Source organism: Saccopteryx bilineata, chromosome 7 (assembly GCF_036850765.1).
Source record: "Saccopteryx bilineata isolate mSacBil1 chromosome 7, mSacBil1_pri_phased_curated, whole genome shotgun sequence".
In the NCBI taxonomy this organism is placed as follows: Eukaryota; Metazoa; Chordata; class Mammalia; order Chiroptera; family Emballonuridae; genus Saccopteryx; species Saccopteryx bilineata.
This window is the reverse complement of record NC_089496.1, coordinates 57,972,888-57,991,080: the sequence shown is the minus strand read 5'-3', so window position 1 is coordinate 57,991,080 and position 18,193 is coordinate 57,972,888. Positions and strand designations below refer to the sequence as shown.

The window sequence follows — 18,193 nt, the reverse complement described above, 5'->3', positions numbered from 1 at the left end:
TGTGGTCTCCCTCCACAGAAGGGCCCTGGCCCAGCACCAGATCTACCCAGGAGGTCAACACCAGTTAATGGTCTGGCTTTATTTACAAAGACAAGCTGCTCAGTGCTGACGCTGCAGAAGCAGTGAGTGGCTTGAGCTTCTCTAGACAGGCCGCCTTCATGACTCAGGGCTCAGACCCAGGCCTCCCAGGTCGTCCTCTGCCCCGAAGCCTGAGAAGCTGATGGGCTGGCAGGCCAGGCTACGCAGGTTCACCAGGCAGGCAGTCTGTGTGGCACTGAAGTCCGGCACGGCCACCAGCAGCACTGTCTGGTTCTCGGGGCCTACAAAAAAGCAATGTAGGGACCCACTTTAGGTGCTGGGTGAGCCCTGTCTCAAAAGATGTCACCACAAGTAAACAGGAGCCTGCCCTCAGCACCCTGGGAGTGTTCACCACAAAGCTCCTTTGGACCAGAAATGCAAGGGCTGAGGACACCATAAAGGTCAAAAGCTAACGTCACACTGATCAGAGAGAAGCTCTGACACCACCACACAGATGCCAGACAACTTCAGCCCGTTTGGCGGCACCAGGTGGCTGGGGTTCCACGTCCTGGGGTTCCAGTGTAGGTTTTTTTCTCTGAGCCTTGTCCCCAGCTGAGACTGAGTCCCTAGTGACAGCCTAGGTCTGGAGCCCCCAGAAGACAAAACTTACCTCGGATGATTTTGGAGCCAAAGCGGTGGGTGTTGCCACAAAAGTAGACGTGTGGGCACTCCAGAAAGATGAATGGGTCAGTTTTGTAGAAAGGGTAGCAGCCTAGAGAAGGGAGGCCTTAGTGAGACCGGGCCTCCAGAACAGCGTCAAGCTGTGGGGCATTTCCTCAGGCCACAGCAAGGCCACTGAGTGCAAACCCAGGCTGGGAACCCTCCGAGCATCACGGGGGCCCTTCCAGCTTTCTCTGGTCTTTGGTCCCACCCCACATGGCTGAGTCCCGTTTGTTACCCAGGGTGTCCGGGGCCGTGGGACTGATATGACGGACTTGCAGGGTCCACTCCAGAATCTCCAAATGATCCTCCATGCTGCTGTACCGGAAAATGTCACTCACGTTCTGTCCTGCTGTGCCCAGGAATCTGCAAGGCAAGGTTCAGCTGACCCTCACCCTGGGAGACTGACATCTATACTCCTCCCACAAGGCCGAGGCCAGCCTGGAGCTCACCAAGTATTCTCAGGGGGGCTGTACCCAGCCACCCTTGAGAAAGAGGCCAACTGAGGTGGGCTCTCTGCCAAGTCCTAGACCCAACCCTCCCCTCCCAGTGCCACTGAGGCAAGAGGCCAGGGGTCAGGCTGGAGTGTAGCGGTGCTGGTTACCTGACTCCATCAATGGTGGCCTGGTAGGGGTTGGTGACCAGCTGGAGCGTGGAGTAGGCAGTGGCCAGTGGGAACATGCAGGGGTGCAGGGGCTGCTGGGGGAGCGTGTAGTTGGTTGGGTCAAATTCACCTGGCATCACGTCCACGGGTACCGAGGTCTGCAAGGCACAGTCAGGGGAGCTCCGGGGCCTGGTACCCTCCACACAGCCCTGCTGGAGCCCTACCATCTCCTCTCTCCCACCCCCCGTCCAGTGCCCCACTGCAGCCTCCAAGTGCCCAATGCCCATCGCCCGCCAGCCCACGGCACTCACACTCAGCTGCAGGAGGATCTCGTCCAGCATCTTGACGGCCTCCACACTGGCTGCCTGGGTTTTCTTGGTCAGGTACTTGGCCTAGGAGTAGAGCCCATAGGCTGTGAGGCCTTGAGGGAGCATTAGATCAAAGGGACACCGAGTCCCTTCCTGGGTGGCTGGGTCTCAGAGCAAAGCCCTCCCCACACGGGGACAGAAAGCAGGGCCTGAATCAAGATGGTCCTGAGCAGAGGTGGTCCCAGCACTGCTGTAGGGCACTGCCCACCAGACCTGCAAGACCCGGTGCCCGACTTGGGGAAGGAGGGGCTGCTGTAGGCAGGTGGGCGCCATACCTTGTTGATGGAATCCCTGCTCTGGGTGCTGTGGCTGAGGAGGCTCCCAGCCAGGATGACCCGGGAGATGTGGGCAGCACTGCACTGCTCCCCCTCGTCCCCTAGCTGCCCCGTCACCACGTCCACCAGCAGCTGGGTGCCCAGCAGGCTCTCTCCCCCGCCTCCACCCAGGCCCAGACCGGACACCAGCAGCACAAACCTGCAGAAGAAGTCAGAGTCCTCCTGTGACATCAGGCGACCTTCCCCCCGGGGGGCCACATGGGGCCACTTGTGGTGAATGGGGAGATGGAACCCAGTGACCCCAATTCCCCCGGACCACTGCCTGGGACTCCAAGCATCTGCTCACCTGTCCAGGTCAAGGGGTGGCGCAGGCGTCTGAGGAGCAAGTCCTGCGAAGCAATGGTCCTCCACCAGGAACTTGCCATCCTCTCTCACAGAGCCCAGCACGGCCAGCACTGTCCCTGGGAATAGCAGTGTCAGGCCCCAAGAGGGGAGCCCAGGGACCATCCAAACAACAAAACCCACCAGTTCTCTGTTGTGCTGGCAAATTCCCCCTCAGGACCCACTTCACAGGATCATTGCCTTTGGGCAGAAAAGAGGACTGACCCCTACCTAGGTCCTGAGCCCAAACCCACGGCTCCAGGAATGCAGGTGCACTAGCACCTGGATGCACAGGCCACCCTTTCCCACTCCCCACCTGTGACCAGCTTGGACACATCAATGGTGCCTTCCAGTCTGATACGCTGCAATTCATCTTCCAAGACCAGCTCATCATCTGGGTGGATGTACTTGCTCCGAGAAGGCTGGGGGACCAGGTTGTGCTGGAGGGCGAGATGAGAGACGGTCCGAGGGCCAGAGTCCACCAGGGTTCCTGTGTCACCGCAGGGAGATGGCCCCACGGCCTGGTCCCCTATGGGCAAAGGCCCAGCCCCAAGCCCCTTGGTCCAAGGCAAATGGCCCATTAATGTCCCCAGGGAAGTGTTCTGGGGGAGGCACACATGAGATGGCGTGCCTTACCTCCTCGCTGACCTCCCGCAGGATGGAGGGCTGGAGCGGCATGGCCTTGAAGAGGGTCCCCACCACACAGCACTTCTCCCCGGGCTGTAGCTCACACAGCTTCTTTATTCGGACTCCAGGGCCTGGGCATGAGGGACCTGAGCTCAGAGACCAGGCAGCCCCCTGGCAGCGCCCCACAGGGCACTGACACAATCCTCACAGAGCACGGCAGCCAGGGTGGGAGAGACCACTGAGGGCAAGGACCTCCTGGACCTAAAGGGTCACTTGGCCCCAGGAGGACAGAGGGACTCAGGCTGGGGATGGGCCCTAGATGTGTCCTTTCAAGAGAGGCAGAGAAGGCAACGTGAAGACAGGGCAGAGACTGCAGTGACATGGCCACAATCCCGGGGCACCAGCAGTCAGTCACCAGGAGCTAGAAGAGGAGAGAAGGAGCCTCCCTTGGAGCCTTCAGAGGAAGCACAGCCCTGTGGACACCTGATTTCAGACTTCTGGCTCCAGAACTGGGAGAGAATAAATCTGTTTAAAGCCGCTCAGTTTGTGGCTTTGCTGTTACAGCAGCCACAAAAAACTGATTCTTAGAAAGAGAGGTATGCCAAGTCTCAACACAGCCCTCTTCTAAAATGTAACAAGTTCCTTTAAGAGTTTGGATTCTTCCAAGTGTTCCGCAAATGCTTTATCCTCTGTAAAGATACCCCAAAATCAAACTTCACATCCTCATCCATTCCGTCCTGCTTCCTGTGGAGTCAAGGCTCCCGGAATCCTGGGAACAGAATGGGGGAACCATCAGGGATACACAGGAAGACTGGCTGGTCCTCAGGGGTCACTCAGGCAAGGAGGAAGAGTGCAAGTTACCAAAAGCCCACAGATTTGTCAGGCAGCCCCCAAGCTTGGAGAAAATGTCATCAGGAGGTGAGAGGACAATGTGGACACTGACCAGCCCCTTCCTTAGCCCAGCCAGTTCCAGCATGAGCCCCTCCTGCCTGGAATAACCAAGAACATCTACAGATCTACAACCTGAGTGGGGAAGAGCAATTCAGAACAGGTGAGACAGCACCTGCCCTGGACATATGCCAGACACGGGCAGGAACCACAGACCCCAAAGCCCCAGGCCGCTGTGCAGAGCATCATCATGGACCTCATCCGAACATGTCAGCAGGTCAGAGTAGGTATTACTGCCCTGCTGCGCAGTTGAGGAAACTGAGGCACAGAGATAAAAAACATGTCCTGACCACCAGGCAGAGCCACACAGCCCTGTGCTGAGGGCAGACTGTCCGTCCAGGCACATGTGGACACCAGAGTTCACTAGCAGGAGAGAGACCACGGCAGTAAACGAGGGATCAGCCATTGTGACAAGCGCCACAGATAGCAGCTAAGACAGAGATACGGAGAAGGCCCCTCCAAGGCCGATGAGGCCTCTTGACGCATATGACATTTAAGTTGAGGCCCTGAGGGAACCTGGAAAAGGAGCAAGTTGGAAGAGGAAAGCCCAGGCAAGAAAGGGCTTGGCGTGTTCAGGAAACACGGAATGGGGAGAGGAGTTCTGACAAAGGCTGAGTTCTGGAGAGGTCTCCTGGTCACATGGGGAAGCCATGCGGAGGTGTCTGGGGTGAAGCCAGCATCAACAGCCAATCAGCCCTGCCAAAGCCTCGTTCACTGGGGCTGCTGTCTGAGTTCCCAACCCGTTTGTGAGCGGAATAAAATGACTCCATCTCTGGGGAATTTTGTTAGCAGCAATAGTGACTGGAAGAGAAATATGGTCCCAGAGGGGGGTGCTGCTGTAAAGAATCTAAAAGTTGGCAGTGACATTGGACGCAAGGAGAGTGTCCCAGGACTTCCAGGAAAGTCAGGGAAAGGCCACTTGGAGCCACAGGAAGGAGGCCCTTATTACGTGGCAGAAGGTACAAACACTCTGCTTGCAATAAAGAAAACCGAAAACATCTTCAGTGAATAGGATGATCTAGCTAGGAGATCCAGGCCAAGTGTTCACCAGCTAGCTGTCTGTGATAAAACCAGGGTCGATCCAGTTGGCCTGGTAGGACAAGCCTGGGCACCCACGCTTTCCAAAGCTCTCCAGGTAGGCCAACAGGCGATAGGCCTAAGCCCCCCAGGCCTGGTGCTGGGGGCAATAAAAATGAATAAGACATGGTCTCACCTATACAAGTTCAGCTTAGAAACATTAACAGATTTCACTGAAAACTATAGGGAGGACCTGGCTGGTTGGCTCAGTGGTAGAGCGTCGGCCTGGCGTGAGGAAGTCCTGAGTTCGATTCCCGGCCAGGGCACACAGAAGAGGTGCCCATCTGCTTCTCCACCCCTCCCCCTCTCCTTCCTCTCTGTCTCTCTCTTCCCCTCCTGCAGCCAAGGCTCCATTGGAGCAAAAGATGGCCCGGGCGCTGGGGATGGCTCCTTGGCCTCTGCCCCAGGCGCTAGAGTGGCTCTGGTTGTGACAGAGCGACGCCCCGGATGGGCAGAGCATCGTCCCCTGGTGGGCGTGCCTGGTGGATCCCGGTCGGGCGCATGCAGGAGTCTGTCTGACTGCCTCCCCGTTTCCAGCTTCAGAAAACTACAAAAAACAAACAAACAAACAACTATATGGAAAGCCACTCTTCTAAACAGTGAGAATGAGGTAATGAAGTATCACCTAAAAGCTTTTTCTGTTTTTTGTTTTTTTAGTGAGAGAGAGAGAGAGACAGACAGACAGGAACAGACAGAAAAGGAGACGAGAAGCATCAACTCATAGTTGTGGCACCTTAGTTCTTCCTTGATGGCTTTCTTATACTTGCCGTGATGGGGTGGGGGGCAGGAACTCCAGCTCAGCCAGTGACCCCTTGCTCAAGCTGGTGAGCCCATGCTCAAGCCAGCAACCTTGGGATTTCAAACCTAGGTCCTCAGCATCCTAGGCTGACACTCTCTCCATTGTGCCACTGCCTGGTCAGGCGTATCACCCAAAAGTTGAAGGTGGGGTCCTGCTTCACCACCAAGAATTACTTAACTGCAGAAGTCACCAAGGAAGAAATGAGTTAAAAAAAAAAAAAGGGTTTGCACTGTCCCAGCCACATACTTAGGAAAGACAGAAGAGCCCAAGGGACAGGCAATTTGTGTCCAACAAGCACAGGAGGCCGGGTAAAGTAGAGAAATTTCTTCTGGAATGATGTGTCTCCACTGACCTCGGCTCCTGGGGACTGTTGCCTGGCCTGCCACATGGAGGTGCTGGCTGCATTGAAGATAAAGACATTTCCCTATGCCAATAAAATGTCACTGTAACTGTCACAACCAAGCCCTACCTTGTCCCAGCACTGACCTAAACCTAACTTTAAACTAATTCCTTAATTTAATCCTCAAAACTACCTGAAGAAGCTAAGGCTTTAGGAGTTTAGTTTCCCCAACCTTATTGGGAAGTAGAATAAATGAATCCTACAGGTCTCTCAGATCTTTCTAAAACACCCAGGTACCTTCTGGGCCGGTGGGGAAGGAGGCGCTTCCCCAAACTAGTCACTTACCCCATTGCTGCTGGGACCGGCTCACCAGGAAGGGCCTCATTTGGATGAGGCGGGTGGCATAAATGTGAGCATACTGCCGGCTGAAGCTGCGCTCCCCCAGCCGGAAGGGCTGTGAGGAGTTGGTGTAAGTCGTCACCGGCACACGGGCAAAGGTGGCGTTGCTGGCTGATGGTGGGGACAGTAGAGTGTGGGCTCTCTGGGCAGCCTGCTCAGAAAACATGGTGTGCTCGAAGAATCCGGATAGCTCCACCTAGGTCAAGGAGGAGGTGGTCACAGTGACGACACATACACACTACTGCAACCCCTGCCCACCCCAATGGCAGCCACTTTCCTGGTGTGTCTGCATCCAGCTGACCGTATAGCACCCGCAGGCCACTGGGGAAGGTGGGAAAGAGCTGCAGCCCCAGCAGATGAGGGCTGAGCTGCTTCTGGAAATTGGTTGTGTTGGATACCAATGTCACCCTCACCCAAAGAGGGACAAAAGAAAAGCTAAAAACGTTTCTCCCACTTGGAGCTCTCCAAACCCACCGCAGGTATCCACTGCCTGCTTCGCCTCTCCACCTGAATAACTACCAGGGTTTCAAATCCACACGCCCCAAAAGAATGTATCATCTGCCCCAATTCAGCTGCAGAGCACCTGCTCCATCTCAGGGCATGAGGCCAGATAAACCTGCCCAAAATAAGTCTAAAGTAATAAAAATAAAACAAATGTCAGCTCTTTGCGCAGAACTCTCCAAAGATTTCCCCCAAATCCCTACAATAGCCTGAGATGCGCCCCGCGGGTCCTGCCCTCACGTCCCTCCGTAATGACCCACACACTGAGGGGCTTTCCCTCTCCCCAAAGTCTTTGTTCACACCGCACCTCCCTCACCTTCTTCAATGTCCGTTTCTCCTGACATTTACGTATAACAAACGGCACATTTTCAGTTTATTGTCCGCGTCCTCCGCGGAGAACACAGGCCCCGGGGCAGCGGAGGTGTCAGCACCTGTCCGCGTCCCCGCAGCGGCAGCTCCCGCGTGCGGCCCGCGGGTTTCCCCCGAGCGCGCGAGGTGTGGCGCCCCCACGCACAGGCCAGGGCGTGGTCCCACACAAACCCCTCTCCCCTCAGTACAGACACGGGGGGACCTGGGCCTGATTTCTTCCGCGCGCGTCTGGGGCGGGATCTGAATTAACTTTCTGCCCAGACGTGCGGACTGGGCGCTGCGCACCCGCCGCAATCAGGGATGGAACCCCGCCGGCCCCAGCCCGCTTCCGGGGGAACGAGCAGAGACCCTACCCAGACCCCGCGAGACGACGCACAGCTCGCCGCCCCGCATGGGACACCCCCACTGCCGGGCCCAGCGGCCCCCCCATGCCGCCCCACACCGCCCCGCCACTCGAGGCGCCACTCACCTAGCCACTCGCCGCAACCGCCAATCTGCGCGCCCCGCCCGCCCACCACCGCATCCCGCCAATCGCCGCACGCCGCACTCTGTCCATCACCGCGGACCGCCACCGCTCGCTGCATCCACCAATCTGCGCGCCCCGCCCGCCCATCGCCGCATCCCGCCAACTGCGCGCGCCCCGCCCCCCTGTCTCCGGACGCCGCGCGTGCGCAGAGCCACGCCCCCGTCCCCGGGCAACGCGGGGCGGGGCTGGCTCGCGGAATCGACGTGCGTGTGTGGGCGGGACGTCGGCCCGACTGCACCCTGCGGGGAGGAGTGTACCTCGGGTCCTCGCAGCTTCAGGGTAGTTCGCTCCCCTCGCGCTATCCCAGCACCGTGCCCGACCCAGGTTCTGCGGCGGCTGCCAGTGCTGACCACGAGGTGGGCGCACCGAGTCCGCAGGCTGCATACCCGGGGGAGCGAGCACTCCCCGGATGGCCGAGGGCGAGCCAGGCTGTGGGGTCCAGGACTGCAGGGGACGGTCTGGGTCTGGGAAGCCGGCGGTGGAAGGCCTTCCGCACAGGCCGTCTCCCGGCCAGCCTCCACACTGCACGGCTCAGTCCTGTCCTCACCGTCCTCGTTCACACGGCTTTCCACCCGCCAGCGCCCTCCCAGGCCGCCCCGCGGCAGGGGCCCTTCGGCATCTCCACGAACCCACAGGTCCCTCCCGGGAAGCCTCGCGCCGCTCCCACCACGTCCCCTACTCATTCCAAGTCCTGAACCCACAACAAAGTAGACGGTAATAATGGATGACACATACAAGCCTTTGCTATAGACCTTCCACTGTTCTTAGCACATTAATTCATCTAGTCCTCAAACTTTTGATGATGGGAAACTGAGGCAGAGAGAGGTCACACAGCTAGTGAGTAACACCTGGACTCACACCAAGTCAGCCTGACTCAGTGTAATATGGGTGTTGGGTCTCCATGTGAACAGCCACCCCCCCCCCAAGGTCAGGGAATTACCGCCCCCTCCCTGACATTTGACAAGACATTTGTCAAACATCTGGTGCAGTGCAGGCTGATTCCTAAGTCCGAGAGACAAGTGGGAACCGCAGTGCCTGGCAGAAGAGACTCCCAGCTCAGCTTGTATTTGTGGAACGAACGAGTACTTTGGGGGGAGGGGGGCGGACATGTGCTAAATGTCCTAAGAGCACTATGTCATTGAATCCTCCCCGAGTCCAATGAGGCAGGTACTATTATTTCCATTTTACAGAATGATTCATCACAGCACAGGATCACACAGCCGGGAAGCTGAGTCCAGTGCTCAGACGTGGAGCTGTGCAGCCTTTCCGTGAGCTCTGCTCCTGGTGGGCCTGTGTCAGGCACACAGCCATAGTGTGTGCCTGAGGCTATGAGTGGGCAAGGACAGATGAGCGGCACCCACACTGCTGGGGGCTAACATCAGACCTTCCCAAACCCCCCTCTTCTTGCTGACGGCGAGGATGGAAAGAAAGTCTGTGTTGACTTCCCCAGTCTCCCTGGCAGCCATGTGTGGTGATGAGATCAGATCTGGCAGAGACACAGGAGAAGTCTGGCAGGGCTGGGGGTTTGGGCTTCAGAGAAATATGCTTGTGATAAAAGGGAGGGGTGCAGCTGGCTGCCCATCCACCACCTCGCTGTCATGCTCACAGCACATGATGGTGTCCTGGAATGTGAGAGAATCCTGGAGATTCAGCCCAGGGACCACTTAGCCACTGGACCAAGACCAGAAACTGCTTTCTTCTTATTTCATAGCAAAACGTGAACCCCCGTTTGCATTCTCCGCTTTGGGTTTTCTGAACGTGAAACCAAAGATGTTCTTAAATGCAATATGTAGGTATATAAAAGGGCAAAGGGCTCCCAGGAGGCTTAACAGAGGCAGCACCCTTGGGATTGGGCCTCTCGAAATAAGTGCAAGGGCTGAGTGGGTCTTCTGTGATGCTTCCTCTTGGTTTTTATTAAAGTGTGTGTGTGTGTGTGTGTGTGTGAGAGAAAGAGAGAGAGAGAGAGAGAGAGAGAGAGAGAGAGAGAGAGAGAGGGAGGAAGGGAGAGAGGGAGATAAGCATCAACTTGTAGTTGTGGCACTTTAGTTCATTGATTGCTTCTCATATGGTCCTTGATGGGGGTAGGGGGGCTCCAGCCGAGCCAGGGACTCCTTCTTCAAGCCAGCGACCATGGGGTCATGTGCATGATCCCCTGCTTGAGCCAGCGACCCCATGCTCAAACTGGATGAGCCCATGCTCAAGCCTGCAAACTCGGGGTATTGAGTCTGGGTCCTCAGCATCCCAGGTCAATGCTCTATCCACTGTGTGACCACCTGGTCAGACTTTTCTGGTTTTTTGTTGTTTGTTTTTTTTTGTATTTTTCCGAAACTGGAAACGGGGAGGCAGTCAGACAGACTCCTGCATGCGCCTGATCAGGATCCACCCGGCATGCCCACCAGGGAGCGATGCTCTGCCCATCTGGGCGCCACTCTGCTGCAATCAGAGCCATTCTAGCACCTGAGGCAGAGGCCATGGAGCCATCCTCAGCGCCTGGGCCAACTTTGCTCCAGTGGAGCCTTATCTGAGGGAGGGGAAGAGAGAGACAGAGAGGAAGGAGAGGGGGAGGGGTGGAGAAGCAGATGGGTACTTCTCCTGTGTGCCCTGGCCGGGAATCGAACCAGGGACTCCCGCACGCCAGGCTGACGCTCTACCACTGAGCCAACCGGCCAGGGCATTTTCTGGGTTTTTTAATAGTAGCAATTCTAATGGATGTGTGGTGGTATCTCACTGTGGTGTGTTTTTTTTTAACTGCATAAAAGAAGACACCTTTATTGCAATAAATTAATCCAGTGAGTAGGTCTGAGACAGCACAATTCAATTGATTAGGGGCAATCAGAGCCTCTACCACATTGCCCATGTGTTCCCTCTGCTGCGGCTTGTGAGATCTCCTTCTCTGTCATTATCAGTTCCAGATCTTCCTTCTTGACGGTGACTTTTGCCAGTTCCTTCTCCTGCTCTTGTTTGGCTTTCTGCTCCCGAGAACGTCTGTCTCCAATCATGGACGTGGCTGTTTCCAGACTGAAACGCTGGATCTCCTCCTCTGCACAGTTGACTCTCTCCAGGCCTCTAGGTCTGTGATCAAAAGCCACAGAAACCAAGTGGAGATAATTGAAGCAAAAAGTGTGTTTCGGCCTGACCTGTGGTGGCACAGTGGATAAAGCATTGACCTGGAACATTGAGGTCGCCAGTCTGAAACCCTGGGCTTGCCTGGTCAAGGCACATATGGGAGTTGATGCTTCCTGCTCCTCCCCCTTCTTTCTCTATTGTCTTTAAAAATGAATTAAAAAAAAATTTTTTTTAAGTGTGTTTCATTACAAAGGTACACACTAGAAGGAACATGGGCAGGAAGGGTGGCCCCTCCCCTGTCTGTCACTTGTTCTTGGGCCTGTGCCGCCTCTGTCTCCCACAGACCTGCACTTCTCCTCTGTGTCCTCTGGGAGCAGTGACCACCCTGTGGCCCCAGACAGGGGCCCTACCTCTCAGGGCTGTCACTGCTTGACCCTGTAGGTGTTGCAGAGAGGCAGACCAGGATAGGAGGCTGTGAATGGTGCATGGGCACACAGTGTGGTTCGGAACAGGCCAGAGCTGGCCGTGGGCAGTTGGGAAGGGGTGAGCAGGGTGCTTGGCAGGCCCTGGGAGAAGGATGGGGGAGGTGTTGTTGATGGCAAAGTGGGCGGGCAGGACCGATAAGGTTCTATTTTGGAGCTGTGTGGCTTGAGTCAGCAGCCTGTCACTGTGGGGGTGCTTCACAGACAGCAGGAGGGCTGGGGGGGAGGTCAGAGGCTGGTCCAGCTCCTGTGATGGAGCGAGTGCACTGAAGGACAGAGCAGGTGGAGAGGGAGGGGACAAACAGGAGGGGAGCTCCCTTCCCAAAGCTGTGGCCACCCTTTCTGCCCCTTTCCTTTGTCCTGGGGCCTGAGCCTCTCCTGAGGGGCAGGGCCATGGCAGACTCTACATCTGCAACGAAAGGCTCCTGGTCTCACCTCCAGAAGTCTGAGATTTGTGATATCTCCTACTCACTCACTAGACAGCTCTGTAGTGCAGGACTCTCTCAGCGCCTCACCTGTCCCGTGGTGTCCCCTCGGTGTGCACACGGGCTGTGGCTCCAGGGGCCCTGCCACCTCACGGTGGGCAGAAGTCTTCTGGCTCTGCCACACTTCTAAGGTCCCCCACCCCCCTTTATGCTTAGGAAATTGTTGGCTCACCTGTGCAGGTGGCTCTAAACACTGTTGGGGTTACTACTTCACCCCCTGTCGGTCCTTAGGTCCCTCTATCTGCCCATTTAGTCAGAAAAATAAAGTCAAGTGCTACAGTGGCCCTATGGTCGTGTCTGGTCCTGAGCTAAGTGTCTGGGCTGGGGCGTGTCCCTGTCAGGTGTGCAACTCAACGCCCCACCTGGGGGCTCAATGAGGCCCAGCTACTGTCAACAGCTAGCCCAGTCTCTCCACAGGGGAAGAAACCATGTCTCAGAGAGGGAGCAGGGGAGTTCAAGGTTACGTGTGTACACCATGAGTGGGCTGGCTCCCTGGTGGCTCCCATGCCTCTCAGGGCCTCACCCCGCGCGTGCCCCATCTCTGTCCCACACCCCAGCCTTTGACCGGAAGCATCTGAAAGGCTCACGGCAAAGAAGGGGGAGGGCGTTTGACCTATTATTTTTTTATTTTTTAAATTTTTATTTTATTTATTCATTTTAGAGAGGACACAGAGAGGGAGAGAGAGAGACAGGGGGGAGGAGCTGGAAGCATCAACTCCCATATGTGCCTTGACCAGGCAAGCCCAGGGTTTTGAACCGGCGACCTCAGCATTTCCACGTCAAGGCTTTATCCACTGTGCCACCACAGGTCAGGCTGACCTATTATTTACCAGTCTCTCCTGCATTCCTGCTGAGTACAATCAAGCGATGTGCTGGGCTGCCATCTCTCAGACCCTCCCACCCAAACTGGGGCACTCGGCCTCAGCCTGTGTGGGACACAGTCTGGACTCAGGGTGGGCAATGTGGGTGGTGGGGACAGTGACAGCTATCTGAGCCCTCCAAAGAAACCTCAGAACAGCCCAGGCCTCCTGGGGGAGGATGCAGATCACAGATTTCCCCTGCCAGGGCACAGTTGGAGACCTATCTTTACCCTCTATCAGTGGTGTTACTATGGCTATAGAAGGAATGTATGCCCTGCCAGTGTGGGGTGGGGGCAGGGCAGGGACTGGGGCCCTGGCTGGGGGCTGAAAGGGTTTTAGTATAAAATACCACAGACAGGAGCCCGGACACCCGATGACTCACTGGCCGGTGGGCAGGGCCTTCAGCCCCTACCAGGGAGATGATTCAGATGGAAAACCTCTCCACAAAGGTAACAAGAAAGAAAACAGACTTATTATTGAATAGCATTAAACCGAACACGGTGCTCATCACAAAGGTGGGGAGAAGTCAGGTGCACCCACCCTGCTGTTCTCAAGAGAACCGAGCCTGGTCCTGAAGGCACATCCACCTAGACCATCTGCCTCTCCCCCCCACCCCCACCCGGGTTGGTTCATAGTCTTTAGTTGGAGGAAAACAGACTTCTCGCACCTGTACCACTGGAAGTAGGCTTGGGCCTGGAGTTAGGCTCCTACCTCTCACAAAACTGAAGAATGGGAGTGACCTTCCTTCAGAGCGATGGTCCCCATCCCTGGGAGCTGTCCTGGGTTGTAAAACTTGAGAGCAGCTTATTTTTTTACACAAGAGGTAGGGAAAGAATGTGTAATTACAAGCTTTCTAAAGGGAATGCCCTAAGAACAGGGAGGAGAAAGTGCTTCCTTCTTCTACACCAGGGAGTGTTAACCTTTTCTGATGTCTAATCTGCATATGCCATGCTGGCCATCTCCCCTGACTCTTGGGCTGTTTCCTGGGCTTCTGCTCCCCCCCCCCCCCAAGGCCTGTTTGCATACAGGGCCTGCAGGGAGTTGAGAGTGGGCAGGAGTGTGGGCTGGAACCTGGGGTGGGAGGGGGTGGCCAGACTGAATATGAGCCCCTGGCAGGGAAGGAGGCAGGGGCCAAGAGTTGATGGGAGTTCCTCCAGGAGCTGGGGGGGGGGGGATTCTGGACATGGTCCTGGGGAGGGCCATAGGCTCAGACACCTGCTCAGTGATTCTAGGGGAGTGGAGGGGGGGTGTCTCTGGACCAAGACTCTCAGGCAGCTCCGTGATCACCGGTAAGCAATAGAAAAATAACTACTTCAGAAGCCCTGTCCATGTAGTAATTAAAATCGCCAAGTCCCAGATAAAAAGCAAAACTGAGCACCTCTTCCCACAAAAATGCCTTCCCTCTTGCTGGCCTCCAGAAGGGGACGTGGTCAGCCCCTCCAGGGCGGGGTCCTGAGGGAAGTAAGTGGGAGGCTCACTCAGCTGTCCCTGTCCTGATGAGGACTTGTGTGCCCCACTCTGGCCGGGGTCCCACTCTCCTCCTCCTTCTTCCCCCTCCCCCATGGGTGCCTGCACATTCTTGTCCTGCAGCACCCAGATGGAGGGATTTCCCTCTCCAGCTCCCCTCTCTGCAGCCACCTGGCCCTTAATCCTTAATCCTGACCCCAGTCCCTCCTTGGTGTCATGGTGCCTGGCCTGTATTTCCGAGGTAAAGTCTGGTTGTGTTTTCAGATGGGTTCTTCAGTGTCTCCACACAACTCAGTACACCCTGTGCGTATGTGCAGAGATGTGGCTGGCAGAACTCTGCTGAGCGCTGGCTCACTCGGGGCCTGGTGAGGCGTGCAGAGCCTGCTGTTTCTTCTCCTAGAGGTTGGCCAAGGGCAGATGCCCTCCCTCTCAGGCCTCAATGTCCCCTTGCCCATCCCCCACCCTGTCTATCACAGAAAGGCCACTATGCAGGGCTCGTTGGAAACACCATTTATTGAGGTGGCCGGGGTGTGGCCCTTAGTCTCTCCGTATCCTTGCTCACTCCTCTTTCTCATCCCCGTGGGTGATAATGTAGCACAGGGACTTGTAGTCGATGTCCCCAGCCAGGTCCACCGGCGCCAGGGCAAACATCTGCTCCACCTGGGGGTGGCTCTGTGAGAGGCACTGCCCCGCCGGGGGGCCTGTCACACTTCCCCCGCCTCCCGGCTGTGTCTTGGGGTCCTCAGCCTTTTCAGGCACAAACCCAAAACTGAGTTAACATTTTCTGTTGTCTGACTTTGGGCAGCCTGGGGAGAGGGTGCGCCTCAAAGGGGAGCATGGGACAAAGGCCCCACCCTGGCCCTGGATGCCCCCTCTCTTCTCTGTGCCACCCCTACCCAGAGTGACGAACCCTCTTCCAGACGCTGAAGGTGCCTCTGGGCTCTCAGCCTGGGGCCTTCGCACATAGGGCTATCCTGGCCTGGCACGCCCTCCTCCCTTGTTGACTCCACAACCTTCAACCTCCAGATCTCAACAGAGATGGCACCCCCTCCAGAGGTGTCCAAGACAGCACGGGTCACTGAGGTCTCCCCAGTGCCCTATGGGGTGAGCACCCACGAAGGAACCAGGAATCCTTACCTCAGCCTGAGAGAACTTGTCTGCCTGGGTCAGGAGAAGCTGCTTGAACCTGGGGGTAGGGGGTGTAGGAGCAGAGGGGAGAGTGTGGGGAGCTGGCTGCATGGGGAAGGGATGAAGGCTCCCATGGTCCAGGTGGCACCCCCCAAAGAGCAGAGAGGGCCCCAAAGTAAGGGTGTCCCACCCCTCCAGCCAGCTCACACTTACTCATCCTTGTTCACCACGCCCTTGCCACTGGGGTCAAACATTCGGAAGGCACTCAGGATGGCTTCCTCGGGGTCTGTCCCTGGGAGGCCGAGAGAGCAGGTGAGCATGCAGGCCCTCAGCCTTCAAAGTCCCCATGGGAGGAACCCAGGGTGCAGAGGGAATCCTCCACATCCCAGAAGAGGCAGGACCAGGACAATGTTCCCTAACACAAAGTGTCCCTTGGAGCTCAGACAGGCCGAGATCACAGATCTGGCTGGGAGACTGGGATTTGGGATCTGGGATTTGGGAGAGAGGCTGAAGGTGTAATTCTCAACACTGAGCTGGGAGCTGGGGTGACTAGTGCCATGGATCTGGGATGCAGGGGTGGGCCCCACATTCTCTCAGTGGGCAAAAGACTGGTAGCATCTGGATGGGGTCCAGGTGGGCTTCAGGCTGGCCGCCTGGCCAGGAGGGATTCAGGTGGGGTACAGACGGGGTTCGATCCTGCTTCCCTGTCCAGGGGACTCAGATCTGCCCCAGCTCACCATTGAGCTTCTCTCCAAACAGCGTGAGGAAGACGGTGAAGTTGATAGGGCCCTTCCCCTCTTGCAGCATGGCATCCAGCTCCTCCTCCGGCACACTCACCTTCCCTAGTGGGGGTGCACAAGGTGAACACAAGGACGCTGGGTGTCCCAGCGGGGTTCAGGCCACCATCCCCTCCTTCCCAACCAGGGCTGGAGAGTGGGAAGCAGCTGTGGATGGGGGAGGTGAGGTGTGAGACAGGAGACAGCCAGCAACGGGAGGGGAGTGTGGAAAGGGGAGGGAGGGAGGAGGTCTGTCTTCTCTCAGCAGCCTCCTTGGGTGAGCAGGTGGGGTTGGATGAAAGGTGGGTGTGCTCACCCAGCTGGGAATAGGTCTCCCGAAGGTCTGACTTGCAGATGATGCCATCACGGTTCTGGTCGATGCAGCTGAAGGCCTGTGGGGTGGGGTCCACAGTCTCGAGGTGGGAACAGCCTCCACCCCAGTGAGAGGAGAGGTAAGGAAGTGCTGGGTGGTGGGAGAGCAGGGACAGGGGCTGGGACCTACAGGGGAGGGGGTGCTTGGTTGGGGGCAGGGTGCCATGAGGTGGAGCACTCACCTCCTTGAACTCTTGGATCTGGGCTTGCTCGAACATGGAGAAGACATTGGAAGAGCCTCGTTGGGCCTGCTTGGTGGCCGCAGCCTTGCCCCGGGTCCCTGCCTTCCTGCTGGCCTGCGACAGTGTGGGTGGAGAGGGGTCCTCTCCCAGGCTCCCCCTAGATGCCCCCTGCACATCCCAGAGCATTCCCAGGAGGTCCGGGGTCAGGGTCCTCTTCCCACCCCAGAGACCACCTCTCCAGGCTGGGCAGGCACAGAAGCTGCCGCTCTACTCTTCCACCCCACAGGACGACCCCCAGGGGGCTGCTGCCCTCCAGTCCCCCAACCTGGCACTCACCATCCTCTCTTTGTGGCAGATTGGTGGCCGTGAGGGGCCCACAGCCCCCTTTATGTCTCAGCCTTATCACCTGCAGCACCAAATAAGGAAAGGAGGAGAGGACAGACCCAAACTTGGCAGGCCCTGCCTGGGCTGGGGGAGGACAGGGCCCCACATGGATTCCAGCCACATTCCAGTGACCCTCAGGCCCCTGAGGTGTAATACCCGGGTGTCCAGCATCCAGGCAGTGCAGGGCTTGAGGCCTCCCTAGAGCAGAGAGTACAGCCAGCTCTTGGCTCTACCACTCACGGTGCTAAATAAGGGGTCTCTGTCACCTACTTCTGACTGTCCCTCCTGAGGTCCAGCCCAGACCTGCCCAGTCTAAAAAGACAGCTGAGGGCGGGCTGGCCTGAGGCTGCTGGGACTGGGAGGGCAGTGGGTGGTTCTGAGGATGGCCTGTGGCCTGAGACCATCAGGGACTCCCAGAGGCTTTGGTGTAGAAGCTTGGTCCTGGCCTCTGGCCCCTGACCAAGAGGCAGGAGGCAGCCCTGAGCTGGTTGTGACCCCAAACATTCCCTTGGACCCCCATGGAAGTGTGTTGTAAGTCTCTGATACAGCGCTCAACCACTGAGTAAGGAGCCCAGGGCACAGACAACGTGGGAAGCAGGGACCTTCCAGAGCAGGAGTGGTCCTGATGACCCCTGAACCCTGATCAGAAGGAGTGGTCCCTCGCTGCCCCCTGCTGGACGGGGTGAGGAATGCAGACGGCCCAGCCGGTGGAGCAGGGACTCGCGTGTCAGATCAACGCCCCTTTTGTATAACAAGTAAATATTTTATGACACCTCCTTTATACTCCTAAAGTGAAATTCACAGGATATATAACCTACTCACATAGAGAACTTTTAAAAAGTGATACAATGTCCTGAACTGGAACATAAGGACAACTGGGAAGTAATGTCTATTGAAAGAAGATCCGACGCGTGGTTGCTGCAGTGAGCGCCTGAGCGCAGGCAACCCGAGCTCACAGACACTGGTGCATAATTTAGATTCGAGAGGACTAGTGACCAGGAACAATGTACATAACACACAGCGGGGCTGCCTGCTCAAA

The 18,193-nt window shown here is 56.9% G+C and overlaps 2 protein-coding genes across 3 annotated transcripts; both read right to left on the bottom strand.

Moving 5' to 3' along the window:
• Positions 1–59: 59 nt before the first annotated feature.
• Positions 60–6,722, bottom strand: POLD2 (DNA polymerase delta 2, accessory subunit). 2 transcript variants are annotated; one of them, XM_066239868.1, is made up of 10 exons: positions 6,503–6,722; positions 3,003–3,124; positions 2,683–2,806; positions 2,332–2,446; positions 1,986–2,184; positions 1,654–1,734; positions 1,343–1,500; positions 977–1,104; positions 689–790; positions 60–320 (listed from the first exon to the last, which is right to left on the bottom strand). In XM_066239868.1, exons 1-10 carry the CDS (start codon positions 6,720–6,722, stop codon positions 157–159), a joined length of 1,413 nt encoding a protein of 470 aa, XP_066095965.1. In that variant the 3' UTR covers positions 60–156. The 2 variants fall into 2 exon arrangements, with proteins under 2 accessions (XP_066095965.1, XP_066095966.1); XM_066239869.1 differs by having other exon boundaries at positions 2,332–2,440.
• An 8,085-nt stretch (positions 6,723–14,807) lies between these two features.
• On the bottom strand, positions 14,808–17,151 carry MYL7 (myosin light chain 7). Its single transcript, XM_066238675.1, has 7 exons — positions 17,107–17,151; positions 16,771–16,884; positions 16,533–16,608; positions 16,178–16,282; positions 15,654–15,732; positions 15,450–15,498; positions 14,808–14,972 (listed from the first exon to the last, which is right to left on the bottom strand). The coding sequence occupies exons 1-7, from the start codon at positions 17,107–17,109 to the stop codon at positions 14,871–14,873; spliced, it is 528 nt and encodes a 175-aa protein (XP_066094772.1). The 5' UTR covers positions 17,110–17,151; the 3' UTR covers positions 14,808–14,870.
• Positions 17,152–18,193: the final 1,042 nt, after the last annotated feature.

Excerpts from the sequence above, each read along its gene's own strand:
- POLD2 (XM_066239868.1), bottom strand. The coding sequence starts at position 6,722 with ATGTTTTCTGAGCAGGCTGCCCAGAGAGCCCACACTCTACTGTCCCCA. Across the intron at positions 2,447-2,682 it reads TGTGTCCAAGCTGGTCACAG|GGACAGTGCTGGCCGTGCTG; the intron begins GTGGGGAGTGGG and ends TGCTATTCCCAG. Across the intron at positions 321-688 it reads TGGCTCCAAAATCATCCGAG|GCCCCGAGAACCAGACAGTG; the intron begins GTAAGTTTTGTC and ends GCTTTTTTGTAG.
- MYL7 (XM_066238675.1), bottom strand. Across the intron at positions 15,733-16,177 it reads GTTTGGAGAGAAGCTCAATG|GGACAGACCCCGAGGAAGCC; the intron begins GTGAGCTGGGGC and ends TCGGCCTCCCAG. Across the intron at positions 14,973-15,449 it reads ACAAGTTCTCTCAGGCTGAG|GTGGAGCAGATGTTTGCCCT; the intron begins GTAAGGATTCCT and ends AGCCACCCCCAG.